Below are 16,525 nucleotides of genomic sequence, written 5' to 3'. Positions count from 1 at the left end.
TGGTACGTCGTGCATCTGACTTCGAGTCACACTGCCCCACCTTTTACTTTTCCCGGTGAACACATGGAAACGACCAAGTGTCAGCAGCACACCCAGTGACTCTGAACTGTTTACCAAAAGCGTTCAGTACCCTCATGAATATTTTACTGACTGATCAGCAGCTCCGAAGTCCGCAACGACAGGAACATTCCCACAACCCTTACAAGAAGACGATCCTCAAGCTCAGCACGAGAAGAACACCGAAAAAGAAAGTTCTCGTAAGTATGTTCCAAATTGCATAAAATGTCAGCTGACATGCAACAGTCTGAAGAGACAGTGCAGGATGAAGATGCAGATATTGTCGATGGCACAGCTTCCGCGATTTCTAACAACATTACTCTAGGAGCATCAGCGCCCAGCATTACAGCCACGATCGAAAGTCACGGAACTCCCAACGCTAACACTACAAGGTACTCAAATGGTGCGACAGCTTCACCGGATCCAATGAGCGAGTCAGCTTCCGCAGCACGACGCGGCCTCCGTGCACGCCGGCCTGCACAGCAGAGGCCCTACTCCTTCGATGCAGAAATTTTCGAAGGAAGCGATGTTGACGCTATGGAAGAGGAGTCCATGGTCCAAGAAACGCCCGGTATCCAAAGCAGGAGGGTCTCGATTGCCTCGGTCAGCAAAGAGCCGCTTGGACAGCTAGATGACGAAACTCTTGCCATACTTCAGGGCGGCGTGGACAGAGAGCCCGAAGCAGAGCGAGATTCATACGGCCGATCGAAACATTTCAAGGGCAAAGGTCGAGCCTGGAAGAAGGAGGGATCTGACGAAGACCACGAGTTCAACCCCGGCAAGAAAAAGTCTGCCAAAGCGAAGGCCAAAGCCAAAGCAGCTGCAGCAGTAGCATCGCAGCCACCAAGAAAGAGAGGCAGGCCCAAGAAGAGCATCATATCTGAAGACATTGTTCGCGATGATTCGGATGAAGAAGCGTTAACCAAGCCAGAGGATGGCAGCCCAGCACCCGGAGCACCGGACAGCACTGCGAAGAAGACCAGGAAGCCTTCACGCAAGAGCATCCTATCCGAAGAGCTTGTGAAGGACACGGATGAAGATGAGGACACCATGGCTGCTGCTCACGCCAGCGTAGCCACGTCTGTGCCCGAAGTTTCAACGCCTGTGCCCAAGAAGCGAGGACGCCCGAGGAAGTCAGACCAGAGCCTGAGCTCAAAGACGTCTGTTGCTGGAAACGAAGAGCCCCAAGAGTCTGCGTCGTTCACGCCAAAGGGCACCCTAACAAAGTCCAACACGCCAAAGGGCGAACCCGAAGATCCTGTTGTGTCTGTCGAAGAAGCCATGCCAGTGGCCAAGACTGTCGAACAAGACCCTCCCGCGCCGGTTGAGCCTGTTGATATCGAAGCACATATGGCTAGCGTCAATGCAGAGGATGATGACGAGGAGTTGTGTGAGTAGTTACGAACTGGATATATGCAACTAAGCTGATACAAGACACAGGAATGGCGCAAGAGCTAGTTGGGCAATCGTATAACGTGAAGGGCTTTATGATGGTCGTGTGATTACTGAGAGGCTTCGAGAGCGTAATGGAGTTAGGACTTGCATTAAGGCGTCCACATGTTGGGGATAGGAGCTGTAATGGTGCGTATGGCGACTGATAGATTTTGCTTGTGTGGCGAATAAAAATCGTATATTCAGACATGGGCACATGAGCATTCTTCTCGATTCGTGACTTCTGAGATGTGCAGCATAATAACGAATACGACGCGAAGTCTTTTTTACATACTCATCCTAGATCCATGCTCTTCACTAATACCTCATCCCCCTCAACCCCCTCAGCCTCAGCACATAATACGCCAGCCCAAACGCCAACCCACCCAAATGCCCCGAATGCGCAATCCTCGAATTATTATCATTCAGATAATACCCATCATACGCCGCATACCCCACCACCAACGCCCACAACGGCACTGGTACAATTCCATACAACTGCACCTTTGCACTCGGCGCCAAACAAGCCGCCACACTAATCACGCCCATCAACGCGCCCGAAAACCCCACACCCCGCCGATAATCCACGCCCTTGGCCCCCGTGCTCAGATACCGCTGCCAGAGATATCCCACCGAGCCCGTGAGTCCCGCACCAATCGCAATCGTCAACAACCGCCCCGGCGTGATGACCGGCGCGTAGCACAAGAACTGGCCCAGGTAGTACGTGGTAAACATATTCGCGGCCAAATGGAAGAGGTTGAAGTGCGTAAAGGTGCTGGTCAGAAGCGTGTGGTAGGCGTTGTTGTGCAGCACGTCGGTGAGGTTGCAGCTCATATTGCGCATGAACTTTGTGTAGGGCGCGGGGAAGCCTTGTTGGGCTTGCGCTTGCGCGTAGGCGCCGTAGCTGAAGACGGCGATGTTGAGGCCCATGAGTGCGTAGAGCGTGGTAAGGTTGGAGGAGATTTGGGAGCTGGGGTCGGTGTAGGAGGAGTAGGGGCGGGAGCGGGGAAAGGGAGAGGGGGAGTGCGAGGGGGAGAAGTAGTTTGATGGTCTGGATGTAGGTCTTGATAGGGTGGGTCTTGATGAGCGGAGGGTGTGGAGAGGGTTGGATGGCCGGCTGGTCCGGAGGAGGCGGAGGATGTTGGACATGATTGACGGTTGGTGGGATTTTCCAAGGGAGCTGATAGTGGACAGGTTTAGTCTGGGAGATCCAGGTAATTCAAGTGCAATGTTTCGATACTGCAGGATTGGGGCAACGCAATATTGGTGGGCCTGTGTAACATGTGGGTACATGTGCCGAACCAGATGATGAAGTCCTAGGTTGGTGGAGTTGTTACAAAGTGATTGTATATGCTTTATGTGATTTTTCGATATGCCTTATATGAAAGGTCAGCATTTGGGTGTATATAATCTTGGAATTCAAGATTCTACTGACCGTGATAGCGAAGCGATGATGTTCGCACGCAGAAGAAAACCCGACGAGTCTACCAAGTACAAACGATAGAAGACACAACGCCGATGTCCAGAACACAGCTTTGGAACAATCGCTGTGGAGACGAGAAAAGGAATTGTGTGAGGGTATAGTAGCGGAGGTATATACGTAGAGATGGAAGGTGCCAGGATGACGGTGGCCAATCGGGAGAGCTGCACGGACGCCCTCCACCAGCCTCAAGCTCCTTCCTGCATAAAGAAAGCTTGCTCGACCTCCACAACACCACACAACCGCCCACTGTCTGCACAAAATTGCATATCCGCACCCACACAACACCCCTCGAGGCCCCCACCGTCACCTCGCCCGCGCGCCTCCCTCTTGCGCCCATCCCCAATCGCAGACCATTCCCGAGGCAAAACGCAACCATTGCCCACTTCGACTCGACCGCATCTGCTTCTTCGAGCCACTACCCACTAGCAAAGCCATCGCAGACTGCCGCACGTGAATAGGCACTCTCACCGTCACCCGTCGAACCCCACATCTCGACTCTGCGTACACGATCCAGCTCTCATCCCACACCCCGCACAGCAGCTCGCTCTGTCGCACTCGCTGTCACCAACCACTATCGGCTCTTATCTCTTCAGGCGCTGATACCCTGGACACAGTCTCCGCCTCAGGTGGACCTTCACAATGACCTCAGAAATCACCAATCAGATGGCGTCGACCAAGCTGAGGTATGTGGCATGTGCAGCGCGATTGGCGTGCGCTAACGATATGACAGTGACGCATCAGCATCGACATTAGCAGACTGGAAAGAAGGACTCAAGGCACCCGCAAAGGATGCGCGACCACAAACAGAGGTGAGCCTGCGACACGCAGCGCTGAGGTGTACTTCAAGCTAACGGGCTGCTTCAGGATGTTACCGCAACCAAGGGCCTTGAATTCGAAGACTTCTTCATTAAGCGTGAGCTCATGATGGGCATCTTCGAAGCTGGCTTTGAGAAGCCGTCCCCGATTCAAGAAGAGACGATTCCAGTAGCTCTGACCGGCCGCGATATCCTTGCGCGAGCAAAGAACGGCACTGGAAAGACCGCCGCCTTCGTCATTCCCACACTCGAGCGCGTGAACCCTAAGATCTCCAAGACACAAGCGCTAATCCTCGTACCCACCCGAGAGCTCGCTCTCCAGACTTCGCAAGTTTGCAAGACGCTTGGAAAGCACCTTGGCATCAACGTCATGGTGTCCACTGGTGGCACGGGTCTCAAGGACGACATTATCCGATTGAGCGACCCAGTCCACATCATTGTTGGAACGCCAGGCAGAATTCTGGACCTGGCAGGCAAGGGTGTAGCTGACCTGTCCACTTGCCAGACGTTCGTCATGGACGAGGCTGACAAACTGCTGTCGCCCGAGTTCACCCCAGTTGTCGAACAACTGCTTGGATTCCACCCGAAAGACCGCCAAGTCATGCTGTTCAGCGCCACCTTCCCTATCGTGGTTAAGACCTTCAAGGTAAGCACGAGTATTTCCCACCTTGTGACTCACATCACTAACTCCACGCAGGACAAGCACATGAACTCCCCGTACGAGATCAACTTGATGGATGAGCTGACTCTTCGTGGTATCACGCAATATTATGCTTTCGTCGAAGAGAAGCAGAAGGTGCACTGCTTGAACACCCTCTTCAACAAGTTGCAGATCAACCAGTCCATCATCTTCTGTAACTCCACTAACCGTGTCGAGCTACTTGCCAAGAAGATCACTGAGCTTGGATACTCATGCTTCTACTCGCATGCACGCATGCTGCAGCACAACCGCAATCGCGTCTTTCACGACTTCCGCAACGGCGTCTGCCGAAACCTCGTATGCTCTGATCTTCTAACAAGAGGTATAGATATCCAGGCTGTCAATGTTGTCATCAACTTCGATTTCCCCAAGAACGCCGAGACTTACCTGCACCGTATCGGTCGTTCTGGTCGTTTCGGACATCTTGGTCTTGCTATCAACCTCATCAACTGGGAAGACAGGTTCAACTTGTACAGGATCGAACAGGAGCTAGGCACTGAGATCCAACCGATCCCACAGGTCATCGAGAAGAACTTGTATGTGTACGAGTCACCGGAGAACATTCCCCGGCCCATCTCTAGCTCGCAGCGCCAGCCGGGCCAGCAGCAAGAGCAGGATGGTACGGTTGTCCGCAACAACCAAGGCCAGAACCCTCGAGGCAACTTCCGCGGCGGACGTGGTGGTGGTGGTGGTGGTCAGTTCCAGGGACAGCGCCGCAACCCTCCACCAGGCCAAGGCCAGCCTCAACAAGGCCAGGGCATGGGTCAGGTCCAACAACCCCGCCAGAACGGTCAACAGGCTCAACGCAACCCTCAGCGTCAGCCTACTGGCCCGCCTCAGGCATAAAGAATACTCTTCCCGGACCTTGGCGGCGCGATGTTTAAGTAGTTGTGGTTGGCATCGATGGTCACTATGTCAACGCTCTGACGATTCCTTTGCCCGGACGACAGGCGTTTGCATCTAAACTCGCTATTCCAAGTGTATATTGGAACTCAAATTTTCTTTCTTTTCACGGTTACTTACGCGGTCACTGATCGACCTCCTTCGATACGAGTCATCTGATTTCTCCTCACCACACGGATCGGGTTACTGGCGCTTCTGGGACATCTCGGGCTGTCCTATTGTACTATACCATGGTCATGATGGGCTCGAATCTGCTCTCTTATCGGTTGGCTGGTCTGGCCGACTCTGTTCTTGGTGGCTTTGGCCCACCATGTTTGCGGAACGCATAATGCGCGCTGCTTGTATTATCTTCTTTCTTCCATTCGCCCCTTGCGATCAGTGGACCTACCATTAACCCTTCGGACTTGCTTGCGTAGGAACCACCTGACGCGCTTTCAAAATTCCCCACACTGCTTGATCGGCCTTTTACGAATCTGGATATGCTCGACTCCACCTGAGCTGCATCTCACGACTCACTCGCGACACGAATATCTCATCTCATCACATGGTCCGGAATGGTCCTCCTTCTCGGACCGAACACCTACACACTTCAAGTCTCCTCATTCGCCTTGATAACGCGCTGCTCTGGTGCATCATCTTCACGAAGCTTTCTTGCGGCACCTCTCCCTCCCCAGGTCGTCGTAATTTACCGAGCGCTTCTCCTTCGCTCATCTTAATGTTGATCACCTTCATGTCTATACCTTGACGACTGGAGGCCAGAATCAGTCTGGGCTACGCGGCTGCTCGTGAGATTCGACCGATGTTTGAAGCATCGACACAAGTGGAATTCGCTCGTCTCCCTCGCATCGGTAGTGCAATACCACGTATCAGCTTACTGTTCAGTAGAAGAAAATTAGGAATCCCACGTTTGATGCAGAAAATATTGAAAACACTTTTCAAGGCATGGTTGAGGATTATGGACAAATGGCTGGTACCTCGAGAGTGGTTCACGTATACTGTCTTACAGCTAGATCTCGCGGTCTAGGTCGTACTTCACCCGCTGCTCAGCTAGCCTTGTTCATGATAGCTCAATGCAAAATCGTTCATTCTTGAAAATCTTGATTACTTTGCTGTCCACGTCGTACCCTCACTGCTTGACTAGTCTTCTTCACAGTTATGAGCAGGCATGCATTACTGCAGCTACGCCCGTACTGGTCCTTGGTATGCTAACTAATGCACAGTCAAAACAGACAGCTTGTGAACAGCACAGAGATTCCGGAACTTGCAAATCTCTTCATCCTCATTATGAAATTCTTTGCAGCAACACAGATGAGTCGACTCTTTGCGTGGCCTAAGTAGTCGTATGATCAACGCACGCAGACTGAATCATGAGCCGGTGGTAGAACCTGTATTTTGGGGCTGCAGTGCAAATACACATAGATGCCACAGACTTTGATACCCACGCCTTGCCCTCATTGCTTAAGTACACTTCGTCCCAAATGCAGAACTTCTGTACATCATAGCAATGAGACGTCCCTGCAATCAAGCACCATGCTTGCTCCTATGTCCAATTGTCCTCGCCTCCGACATAAATGCGCTTGACCAACAAGCAACAAGAACCTGGCCGAACACCCTATAGGCCACATACAAGTCGCACTTCCCAAGGAATATCATCCGCAACCGTTATTTTCCCCTCTAAACCAGCCATGTACGTCCAGTGCGAGATCGAGAATCTGCCCAAGCTAATCAAAGGTACATGTTCACCTGCTCTATCCGTCAGATCGATGCTAATTCTACAGACAACCCGCGCTTTCTCTAAGGCGCACAATACATCTACATCATCACCACCGCACGAGATCCCGACACCAGCACGGGTCTATACACCGGTCAAGCAGCTAGAGCCTTGCTTGTACGCTACCACAAGGATGGAGAAGGAAAATGGCAGGTGTTGAGGATCGGGATACATCATGGTTCTGACTCAGAGAAGCCGCAATTGTGGAGAGCGATTTTGCACTTGCATACAGTGCTGAATATGTCCGTGGAAGCGAAGAGAGGTAAGTCGGGTAGCTTTGAAAAGTGAATGGAACTGATGTATCACAGGAAACTTGGATCTGAAGGAAGGGGACGCGGTTGAGTAGCGCACATGGGGCAAGGCGGGCTTGCGTGATCTTGGGAGAAGAAGAATGGTAGCGGAGGTGACGGTACCCTCGATGTTATGGATGTATATTTCAATGCGCAGATTTTACTTGCAGATTTCTGATCTTGATGTTAAAGAATGTGCCTCTATTGGTTCTTCGTATACTCTTAACTCGGCCTGCTTGCTTCGACCGCTTTCCAGACAACCGGAATTTAGCAGTGAATTAAATGTATCCACCACGCGCCAATAATACACGGCAAAGAGGGCTCTTGGATTACACACTGTGTACCTGTATTCACGAGCAATTGTCCTCATATCGATAATAACAGCGATAGAAAGGCAAATAGCAAGCATCGAAATATGCTGGCTATAAGTAAGTCGTGAACCGCCCACTTTTCATACAGCCTTATCTACAAAACACCATGTCCGCCAACCAGCTTGCAAACTTACCGAATCTGAGCTTTGAAAGTGGAGCCCAGAATTTGCTACAACTCATCAAAGTTACTCTCCCTGCTCTTCTGTCCGAGGCCCTGCTACTCGATCGACGCTAATTCCCATAGACAATGCACGATTCCTCTACGGCTCCAATTACACTTACAACATCGTCACTGCGCAAGGACCCGACGAAGGCCCATGCCACTATCAAAAAGCCAAAGCCATGCTCGTAAGATACCGACATGATGATGAAAGCATTGGGGAGGTGTTGAGAATCGGCGAGGTACATGACAATAGGAGCCAGACTCCTAAAGTCGAAGATGCAATTGTAGTGTTGAACGTTCTGCTCAGAAGGGAGGTGAATGCAGGGATAAGTAAGTCAGGTAGGTGTGGAGAGTGGACGTGAAGAGGCTGATTCCGTGTGCAGAAAACGTGGACCTGAAAGAGGGGCACAAGTTCGACAAAGGTATGGGGGAAGCTAGAACATGGTGAATGGAGGAAGGGGGGCTCGTCTTGTTGGGGACATAGTTATCTGAGGCTAGGCTAGATGTGATACACTCGAGCTCATGGGGGTAGAATTGAATCTGGAAATTTTCATGTAATTCTGCGATTCTGCTATAATCCACGACGTGCATGTAGCTAAGCTGAGAGTAACATATGCTCTTCTCCCAAAACACTCTTATCATAGCATATACTTGAACAACGGGCTCTTGTCTCCCAACTTATCAAGCTGCTCATTTGTATAGGTCGCTCTCACTTCATCCTCGTTGAACGCCTCCTTCTGCTTATTGCGCGCCTTGAGCACAACCTCCAACCCAATCGCGGTCGCAAGACCCAGACAGATAAAGCCCAGCGAGACTCCGTATCCAGTCTGGTACCTCGGTGCTTCTTTATCCAGGAAGATGTTCGTGCCAACCAAGCTGCCGATGTTGCCAGCTGCCAATGTCCATGCGAGTCCGATGGATCTTTTCCACGATGGAGCGAGATTGTTGCCGGTCCATGCACTGATGCAGGGGAGAAGTGGGTATGTTCCAATTTGCGCAAGGATGATGGAGAAGTAGAGTGCGCCAACGTTCTCTTTGATTCGCGTGGCGAGTGAGAAGAGCACTGCGAGAGCAATCGTAAGGATTACAAGAGGTCCTGCGATGAAGGGAAAGCGCCACTTGAAGCGATCAGCCATGCGCCCACTTATCCACGCCGCCATACCGCCACAGAAGTAAGGTGGAATTGTCAGAAGCTGAGCTGTAGACGACGTAAATCCAAGCTGCTTGATGATCTGCGGCATGGTAAATTTAAACGCGGCATTAGGCACGGAGTTTGCCCACGCCATGATGATTCCAGCAGCGACCTTCCAGTCAAATATCGCGCTGAAGAAGAGGTTCCAGGAGAACTTATCGCCCTCTTCTGTCGACGTGACTACTCCGTCTGCGACAAGGCGGGTGTGTATGAATAGCCGCTCATCGTCTGAAAGCCACTTCGCGCGCTCAGGGCTGTCTACGATCAGCCATGGGACGAAGAGACCGACACCGACAGTCAAAGCCCCTTCGATCAGGAAGATCCAGCGCCATCCAGCAATCCCCTGAGCGCCGTCTAGTTTCGCGATGGCGAATGCGAGAAGGCCAGAGAATGCGCCGGAGAAGGCGGATGCAGTGTAGAAGAGGGCGAGACGCTGCTGCAATTCGCTGCGTCGGTACCATGATGAGACGATGAAGACCGCGCCGGGAAAAAAGCCAGCTTCACAGAGTCCAAGGATGACGCGGCATGCGACAAGACCTTTGAAGTCTTTGACGACGCCCATGCATGTCATCACTATGCCCCAGGAAAGGATCAAGATGGATAGCCAGATGCTCGGTCGCACACGCTTGAGAACCATATTGGATGGGATCTCTATATACTACTATTAGCAGCTATTCCATCGCGAGCTAGCATGCGAAGACGTACCGAAAATAATATAAGGGACGAAGAAGATGGTCGTCGCAATGTTGTATTGGTTACCAGTGAGTCCAAGGTCTTTGTCCATGCCTTCGATCTTTGCATTGCCGATATTTGCACGGTCAATGTGAGAGAGGAGGTATAGCACAGCCATGATCGGGATGAGACGAATGTCTATCTATTGACGAAGTGAGTGTGAGAACGGTGGATGTTCGAACGCGAAACGTACCTTGCGAAGCACCTTTTTGCATGGCTCTCCCTCATATCTCGCCAATATAGCTTGAGCCTGCGACGCCTCTTCAAGGCGGATCTCCGCTTGCTTCTGAGTATTGTCTGCCATGGTGCTTTTCTTGTCGTACTGTTATGCTTTAGACAAGAAAGCACCGGACAATCCACAACACAACAGCTTTGAAGGCATTTATACTCTCATCGTCCCTTTATACATACCGAGAGCAAGCCACAAAAAATTCCCCCGCCCAGTCGCCGGTGCTCAAAATCAAGCTTCCCAGGATCACTATATGTCCGAAGCGCCCGACAACGTGGACGACCCCATGGGGAGACGTTCGATTGTGGGGTGCCTAAATCTGCAAGCCACTCGGTTAATCAGAGCCGAATGGCCAGTGAGTATATAGATTCGCGATTCATCTGTGGGGAAATAGAGAGTCATGTGTCGGCACAGGTCCGCTGCAGGAAGGCGCCCTCGGCACGGGTCCGACGACTGCACGCGCTAAGGCATGTCAAGGCCAGACAAGATCATCTGATATATGCAGTCTTGATCGCCTTGATTCCGAAAACTCAGGAAGAATCACAACTATGCAGAAACCGTATCCCGAGTTCGCGAGCCTGCCGGTTGACAAGAATGGGCCCAGGGGAAATGCTTGGGGACTTTGGGGTCCGGACGACCAATTGGGCACTTTGAACCACTTGACAGCTGAGCGCGTGCGTGCTGCTGCTGCGGAAGAGATTAGGACCGGTGAGCGAGTAAGCTTGAAGTAAGCATGTGGGACTTTGGAGTGCTTTTGGACGATTTCCAAGAGTTGAACATACGAGCTGTTTGCTAATCATGGTAACCAAACAGTTGGTGTCTCGAGGGAGCTAGCAATCCTCGTTTCCAGTACCCTCGCAAGAACTTGGAGGTTAAGCTCATGAATAAGGAGCCTAGAGTGTATGCCTTTGACGACGAGGCAAGTTCCAGCCTTTGATATATCTTAGTAGATTTCTGACCAGGACGACAGTGGTCATTCAATACACAATGTAGCAGTCAATGGGATGGCTGCAGACACTATGCATACCAAGAAGAAGGTGTGAGTAATCACACGCGATTTTGTTTCCGTTGATGAACCGCTAATCGACCCAAGCTATACTACATGGGCCGCAAAGCGAAAGACTTCACCACCTCAAAAGAGCCCAACAGCATCCACCGTACGCCAACCCCACCCCATATCCAACCAAAAAACTAAGAAACAACGCAGATATGTCCCAATCCGGCATCGCCGCCCGCGCATTCTTCCTCGACTGGTACGCCTGGGCCACGACTACGCAAAACCTCACAATCGATACCACAACCTCCCACGCCATCCCCTTCTCCGGACCTCCACGCAACAGCAACCCATCAAGGCATATCACTCTCCTCCATGCGCCCCGGCGACATCCTCATCATCCGCTCTGGCTACCTCGCCCAATACGCCAACATGCCCGCCTCCAAACGCGCCTCCCTCGACACCCTCTACACCACCACCAAACCCTGCAACATCGGCGTCGAAGCTTCTCCCGAACTCCTGGCGTTTCTGTGGGACAAGCAGATCGCCGCTGTCGCGGGTGATAGTCGGAGTTTCGAGGCGTGGCCGGTTAGTGAGGAGAGGAAGGAGTGGCATTTGCATCAATGGTTGCTGGCGGGGTGGGGGATGCCGATTGGCGAGTTGTGGGATTTGGAGCGGTTGAGTGAGGTCTGTGGGAGACTGGCGAGGTGGAGTTTTTTCCTGACGAGTGCGCCGATGAATGTGCCGGGTGGAGTGGCGAGCCCGCCGAATGCGTTGGCGTTTTTTTGAGGGTGGAGTGGGCTGGGAGGGGGGATTTGTTGGATGGTATCATGAGCAATTTCGAAACTTCTGGAACTGATATTACAATGGAAATCGTGATTCATGTATATGATATCGAGGCTTCGTTGGCTTCGCCGTACGACAAACCTTCCATGACGAGATTGAACGTCCCTGTATTCTCCTGGCACCCTCAATTTAAGCTTGAGTGGAAACGCCAGGCCTCCTCCGTTCAATGGCCAAAACAATATCCACATACTTCCTACCCAACTTCTCTTTCTTCCTCGCAGCCAGCAGTGCAGCACTCTTTAAGACGTTCTTGATCTGTCTGCCATTCAGCTCAACGGTCGCCAGCTCGTCCAAATCGTCATTTCCAAACCCATCCAGCACGTCCAAGCTTCCCAAGAAATTGCTCCAGATTTGCCTCCGCGACTCCGTCGTGAGACCAGGGTAAGCCATACTGACATGAATACGTGACTGAAATGCTGCATCGATATTATCAACGCGGTTCGTAGTGAGGAAGAGCAGACCCTGATAGTACTCCAAAACGCGCAGGAAAACGGACACGAGCTGGTTGCGCTCGAGATCATGTGCTGAACGCGCTTCAAGAAACACGTCGCATTCGTCGAGCAGGAGCACGGCGTTCCACTTTGCGACCATTTCAAGGATGCTGGTAAGTTTGGACTCGATTTGGTTCGAATTGATTCCGAGGTCGCCGGCCGACATCATGAACAGCGGTGCTCGCATGTGTTCTGCCACGGACTCTGCAGTGAGCGTCTTGCCGACTCCAGGTGGACCGCTGAGCAGCGTGATGTGACCTCGCCCCTTGCCACTAATGACATCGTCAAAGCCACTCTGGCCCATCGCTTGTGACTCCGCGAAGGACAAGATTAGCTCCTTCTGATCTTCGGGAAGGACTAGTGAGCTAAACGCATTTTCGTCAAATTTGATCTCCTCTACGAGGTCGACGTAGAAGAGGAGCCACTTCTTGTCGTTGAGTGAGTAGCCTTTCACACGTGATGAGCAGGTCAGAAGCTGTATTTCTTCGAGGGCCACATGCTCTCCTTTTGATTCCTCGCCGAAGACATAAGTGTTCTTCAGCGCTTCAGGTGCGACGTTTGCATCATCTTCGGACTTCTGTTGGCCTTTCCTGGCGGCAAGAGGCTCTGTGCTGCTGCCTCGAGTGTGGCGGTGTGAAAAACGTCGAAAACAGTCGGAGTCGACGATGATTCGACCTTGCACATGATATGGGATCTCTTTGCCTTCCCTGTCCCAAGACACGGCGAAGCCGGTGTATGCCTTGTAGTTGCTGCCTGCAAGTTGCTGGAACTTCTTGCCGCGGATGATCAGAATTTCCTCAACTTCCTTCTCGTGAGGGTGGAATGAGAGGGGAAACGCTTTTAGGGCAAGAATGGATGAAGTGCCGCTGAATTCAAAGACGAACATTGACATGACGTTGCGACAGAATTGGTTGTCATCCCAGTCGATTGCCTCCACTGTGAGCTGGTAGGCGTTGCCACATTTAGTCTCGACGTATTTAGCTTCCCTCAGACGATATGCGCCATGGGTGCCGTTGTGAGAGCTCGAATAGATTATCGATCCAGGTTGATAGATGGTCCAGATGTGTTCGAATGTGACAACGCCATGGTCGACATAGTTTTCGAGTGTTTTGATGACATCTTTCAGCTCCTCTCTCAACACGTTGTAGAGCAGCCCGATATGCTGTGCCGTGGCGTCATCGAGATCCTCTTTGTCTTTGTACTTAAGCAACTGTGGCCATCGGTGGACGAAGGGACGGAACGGTGCCTCAAATTCCAGTCTTGTGAGCCCACAATGAATTCCGGGATAGTCATCGAGGATCTCAGCAAGAGCCTTCTTCAGATAGGGGGACTGTATGATGATAGAGTGTATCTGGTATTTCTTACGCGAATCACCTCAGCCTTCTGTAGTCGGGTTATGAAGGCATGCTGTGCCGTTTTCTCGTTTTCTGCAGCTTCGGCCACGTCTTTAGGCTCATGGACGAGCCATGTGAACTTCTTGTTGCTATCAAGAGGCCCTTGGTACAGGCTCTTGGTTGAACAGAGCGTGCCTTCGGGAGCCAAATGCTTCTCACCATCTGTCTGGCTCGTACCGTTGAGGCCATCTGTAACAGCCATTGTTGTACGGAGTCGACCAAGGTTGAGCTGGTTAGACGGTACAAGTCGAGTCGAAAATGAATTGAAGATGAATCAGTGCTTGAGCTGGCTACCGTGTTACTGCTCGAGAACACACGCTTAAATACATTATTCTCCGCCAGGCATCAGTCTGCAGACCGTGGGAGTCACAATAATGACTTTGTTAGGCGTTCAGCCTGGCCTGACATAGTAAGTGGAGAATAAGGGGAGGAATTGCGCATCCGCGGACTCTGCTGGCATCGTTGGCGGATCTGACGGCATGGGCGCAGAGGTCCAGCCAATCTCAATGTATGAATGGGGAGCCGCGTCAAAGTCTCTCAAGCGTTGGTGCCTAGTTTGTTGTACGTATGTTGTACGTATGTTGCATTGTGAGACAGCTACCGGTGAGAAGAAGTGCAATTTCCTGAATAAGGGCTATGGTGCGATGCTTGGTGGTGAACAAGGGCCGAGTCTGCTCAAAAGCAGGAATGCATGGTGTAGATCCTGTGGAAGCACAGCCACACAGCCCTTGTGTGGTGTTGACGGTGGGTCGGAGGGCGGGTGGCGACGCCAAAGCTGGGTACGGCACGCGCCACAAGTGAAGGTGACGCGCTAAGACGTGTTAGCGTGCTGATCCCTGCAGCTTTACTGAGCAAGCTTCGAAGTGGACATGGCCATTGCCAGCTCCAGACGACTCCCTCCACCATGTCCAAGGATGACGAACCCTCGTACATTGACTATGAAGCCTTTCTCGACCCCGACTTCTCGGCAACTTCCTTTGCGAACACGCTCGTGCTGTCCACCAACAATCCCTCGGATACCCCGCTAGACTTGTCCACACCACTTTCCCGCGTCCTCTTCGATGTCCAGGAAGTCGACACCCACATCGACACTCTTACCACCAAATCCGCATTGCCGCTGCTAGAGCATACGAGAGACCATGCAGAGTCTAGCGGGCGCATCTTGCACGAGGTGGAGGGCCAGGTTGCAAGCTTGACCGAGTCGTACAAGACGCTGGAAAAGGAGGTTATCGAGCGATATGAAGTTGCAGAGCAGGTGCGATTGACTGCGGAAAGGCTGTGCGAGACAGTTAAGCTCGGCAGAGCAGTAGCGCGATGTCTCATGCTTGGCAGACAGCTCGAGGTGCGCATGTCGGAGCTGGGAGGCGTGGGCAGCGCAAGGAAGGAAGACCACCGAGCCATGGTGAGATCTGCCGACACGATACTCTCGTTGCGGCAGATATTCCGGGCCTCGAAGCAAGGCGAGGAGGGCGAGGGCCTCGACAAGGTCAACGCCATCAACACGCTCAGGAACGACCTGGTGATACCCGGCGAGCGCAGCATATCCTCACGCGCACAGCAGGTGATCAAGGAGTTCTCCATGTCCTCACTGTTATCGTCTTCGGGTCAAGGTTCGGCCTCTACATTTGCGCAGACTGAAGACACCAAGTCGAGGACCACATCTGCGCTGCTCACGCTGTACCTGCTGTCTCCGACGTCGGCGAAGACCACTATAGAGACCTTTGACCCTTCGCTAATGTTCAATGCGCTGCAAGACTACCTGCAGACACAGCTGAAGTCGTCACTGGCGTCATTGGCGCGTGCACTTGCCCAGCTTCCTACGTTGGAGCGCACACTGCTCGAGATCTCCGCCCGTTGTCAGAACATCGTAGCTCTACAATCGCTTCTCGAGTCCATCAAACCCCCGCCACACCCTATCCTGGACTCTCCCACGAACACCTCGACAGCTCCACACCTGCTGCAACCTGTCCTCCAGACACTTGACACATCGTCCCTGCCGAGCTATTTCTGGAGGTCGCTCGCATCCAACATGTCACCTAGGGTGCAGGAGTTAATGTACAAGGGCGGTGTATCTGCGAGGACGCTAAGGAGCAATAAGGACAGGGTCAGAGACGCGGTGCGGGATTGCGTGAATCGGGGCACGCAGTTGCCCAGCGCTTCACTGAGCAAGGGCACAGGTGCAGTCGGCGGCTGGGAACGCGAAGCTGCCGTCATGGTGGGGAGCATCGTTGGGCAGATCAAGTGACGTTCCAGGTCCAGGTCGTGAACGCCGAGCATTCGACCATGACTGACAGTTTGACAAGCTGGGCAAACGCCTCGAGGGTATCGCGAGGTCCACCCTCGTGCCTTACCCGCATCCGTCAATGCATCTGGCGATTCATCCAGGATGGGTAAAGTGGGTCACTTCGCGATACGGAGCTGGTTCGAGGTCGTGCAGTAGTCCTGCAATGCAACACAACGACGGGTTTGGTGTAGTGAGCATAGTTCGTCTCAAGCAGCAAGCTCTAGATCCATTGCAGTCTGTGCATTCTGCATGAATACCCCTCCGGAACAGTTTGCTCTCTGTTTCTCCGTGGGATGGTGTTAGTACGGGCCAATCCGGCTCCGGAGTGCGGCTCTGTTGCCTACTCGTAGAGCTAAAAATGAAGCAACGGTACGCGCAA

The 16,525-nt window shown here is 52.4% G+C and overlaps 11 protein-coding genes across 11 annotated transcripts; 8 read left to right on the top strand and 3 right to left on the bottom strand.

The window, feature by feature from the left end:
- Positions 1–282: 282 nt before the first annotated feature.
- Positions 283–1,455, top strand: SNOG_12188 (hypothetical protein; the record flags this gene model as incomplete). The annotated part of the gene is made up of 1 exon (XM_001802365.1): positions 283–1,455. The coding sequence occupies one exon, from the start codon at positions 283–285 to the stop codon at positions 1,453–1,455; it is 1,173 nt and encodes a 390-aa protein (XP_001802417.1).
- A 351-nt stretch (positions 1,456–1,806) lies between these two features.
- Positions 1,807–2,637, bottom strand: SNOG_12187 (hypothetical protein; the record flags this gene model as incomplete). Its single annotated transcript, XM_001802364.1, has 1 exon — positions 1,807–2,637. The coding sequence occupies one exon, from the start codon at positions 2,635–2,637 to the stop codon at positions 1,807–1,809; it is 831 nt and encodes a 276-aa protein (XP_001802416.1).
- A 304-nt stretch (positions 2,638–2,941) lies between these two features.
- Positions 2,942–3,429, top strand: SNOG_12186 (hypothetical protein; the record flags this gene model as incomplete). The annotated part of the gene is made up of 2 exons (XM_001802363.1): positions 2,942–2,979; positions 3,102–3,429. 2 exons carry the CDS (start codon positions 2,942–2,944, stop codon positions 3,427–3,429), a joined length of 366 nt encoding a protein of 121 aa, XP_001802415.1.
- Positions 3,430–3,610: 181 nt separating this feature from the next.
- SNOG_12185 (hypothetical protein) lies at positions 3,611–5,332 on the top strand (the record flags this gene model as incomplete). Its single annotated transcript, XM_001802362.1, has 3 exons — positions 3,611–3,661; positions 3,836–4,432; positions 4,484–5,332. The coding sequence occupies 3 exons, from the start codon at positions 3,611–3,613 to the stop codon at positions 5,330–5,332; spliced, it is 1,497 nt and encodes a 498-aa protein (XP_001802414.1).
- A 287-nt stretch (positions 5,333–5,619) lies between these two features.
- On the top strand, positions 5,620–5,718 carry SNOG_12184 (hypothetical protein; the record flags this gene model as incomplete). The annotated part of the gene is made up of 1 exon (XM_001802361.1): positions 5,620–5,718. One exon carries the CDS (start codon positions 5,620–5,622, stop codon positions 5,716–5,718), a length of 99 nt encoding a protein of 32 aa, XP_001802413.1.
- Positions 5,719–6,554: 836 nt separating this feature from the next.
- Positions 6,555–6,727, top strand: SNOG_12183 (hypothetical protein; the record flags this gene model as incomplete). The annotated part of the gene is made up of 2 exons (XM_001802360.1): positions 6,555–6,589; positions 6,610–6,727. 2 exons carry the CDS (start codon positions 6,555–6,557, stop codon positions 6,725–6,727), a joined length of 153 nt encoding a protein of 50 aa, XP_001802412.1.
- Positions 6,728–7,927: 1,200 nt separating this feature from the next.
- Positions 7,928–8,432, top strand: SNOG_12182 (hypothetical protein; the record flags this gene model as incomplete). Its single annotated transcript, XM_001802359.1, has 3 exons — positions 7,928–7,973; positions 8,066–8,314; positions 8,368–8,432. The coding sequence occupies 3 exons, from the start codon at positions 7,928–7,930 to the stop codon at positions 8,430–8,432; spliced, it is 360 nt and encodes a 119-aa protein (XP_001802411.1).
- Positions 8,433–8,622: 190 nt separating this feature from the next.
- SNOG_12181 (hypothetical protein) lies at positions 8,623–10,212 on the bottom strand (the record flags this gene model as incomplete). Its single annotated transcript, XM_001802358.1, has 3 exons — positions 8,623–9,827; positions 9,882–10,050; positions 10,102–10,212. 3 exons carry the CDS (start codon positions 10,210–10,212, stop codon positions 8,623–8,625), a joined length of 1,485 nt encoding a protein of 494 aa, XP_001802410.1.
- A 473-nt stretch (positions 10,213–10,685) lies between these two features.
- Positions 10,686–11,920, top strand: SNOG_12180 (hypothetical protein; the record flags this gene model as incomplete). Its single annotated transcript, XM_001802357.1, has 5 exons — positions 10,686–10,864; positions 10,951–11,056; positions 11,088–11,174; positions 11,231–11,294; positions 11,478–11,920. The coding sequence occupies 5 exons, from the start codon at positions 10,686–10,688 to the stop codon at positions 11,918–11,920; spliced, it is 879 nt and encodes a 292-aa protein (XP_001802409.1).
- Positions 11,921–11,992: 72 nt separating this feature from the next.
- SNOG_12178 (hypothetical protein) lies at positions 11,993–14,064 on the bottom strand (the record flags this gene model as incomplete). The annotated part of the gene is made up of 2 exons (XM_001802356.1): positions 11,993–13,798; positions 13,834–14,064. The coding sequence occupies 2 exons, from the start codon at positions 14,062–14,064 to the stop codon at positions 12,107–12,109; spliced, it is 1,923 nt and encodes a 640-aa protein (XP_001802408.1). The 3' UTR covers positions 11,993–12,106.
- A 702-nt stretch (positions 14,065–14,766) lies between these two features.
- Positions 14,767–16,107, top strand: SNOG_12177 (hypothetical protein; the record flags this gene model as incomplete). The annotated part of the gene is made up of 1 exon (XM_001802355.1): positions 14,767–16,107. One exon carries the CDS (start codon positions 14,767–14,769, stop codon positions 16,105–16,107), a length of 1,341 nt encoding a protein of 446 aa, XP_001802407.1.
- Between the last annotated feature and the right edge of the window lie 418 nt (positions 16,108–16,525).

Source organism: Parastagonospora nodorum, assembly GCF_000146915.1.
Source record: "Parastagonospora nodorum SN15 chromosome Unknown scaffold_21, whole genome shotgun sequence".
Taxonomy (NCBI): domain Eukaryota; kingdom Fungi; phylum Ascomycota; class Dothideomycetes; order Pleosporales; family Phaeosphaeriaceae; genus Parastagonospora; species Parastagonospora nodorum.
The sequence above is the reverse complement of the archived record's forward strand: the minus strand, read 5'-3'. Positions and strand labels throughout refer to the sequence as shown.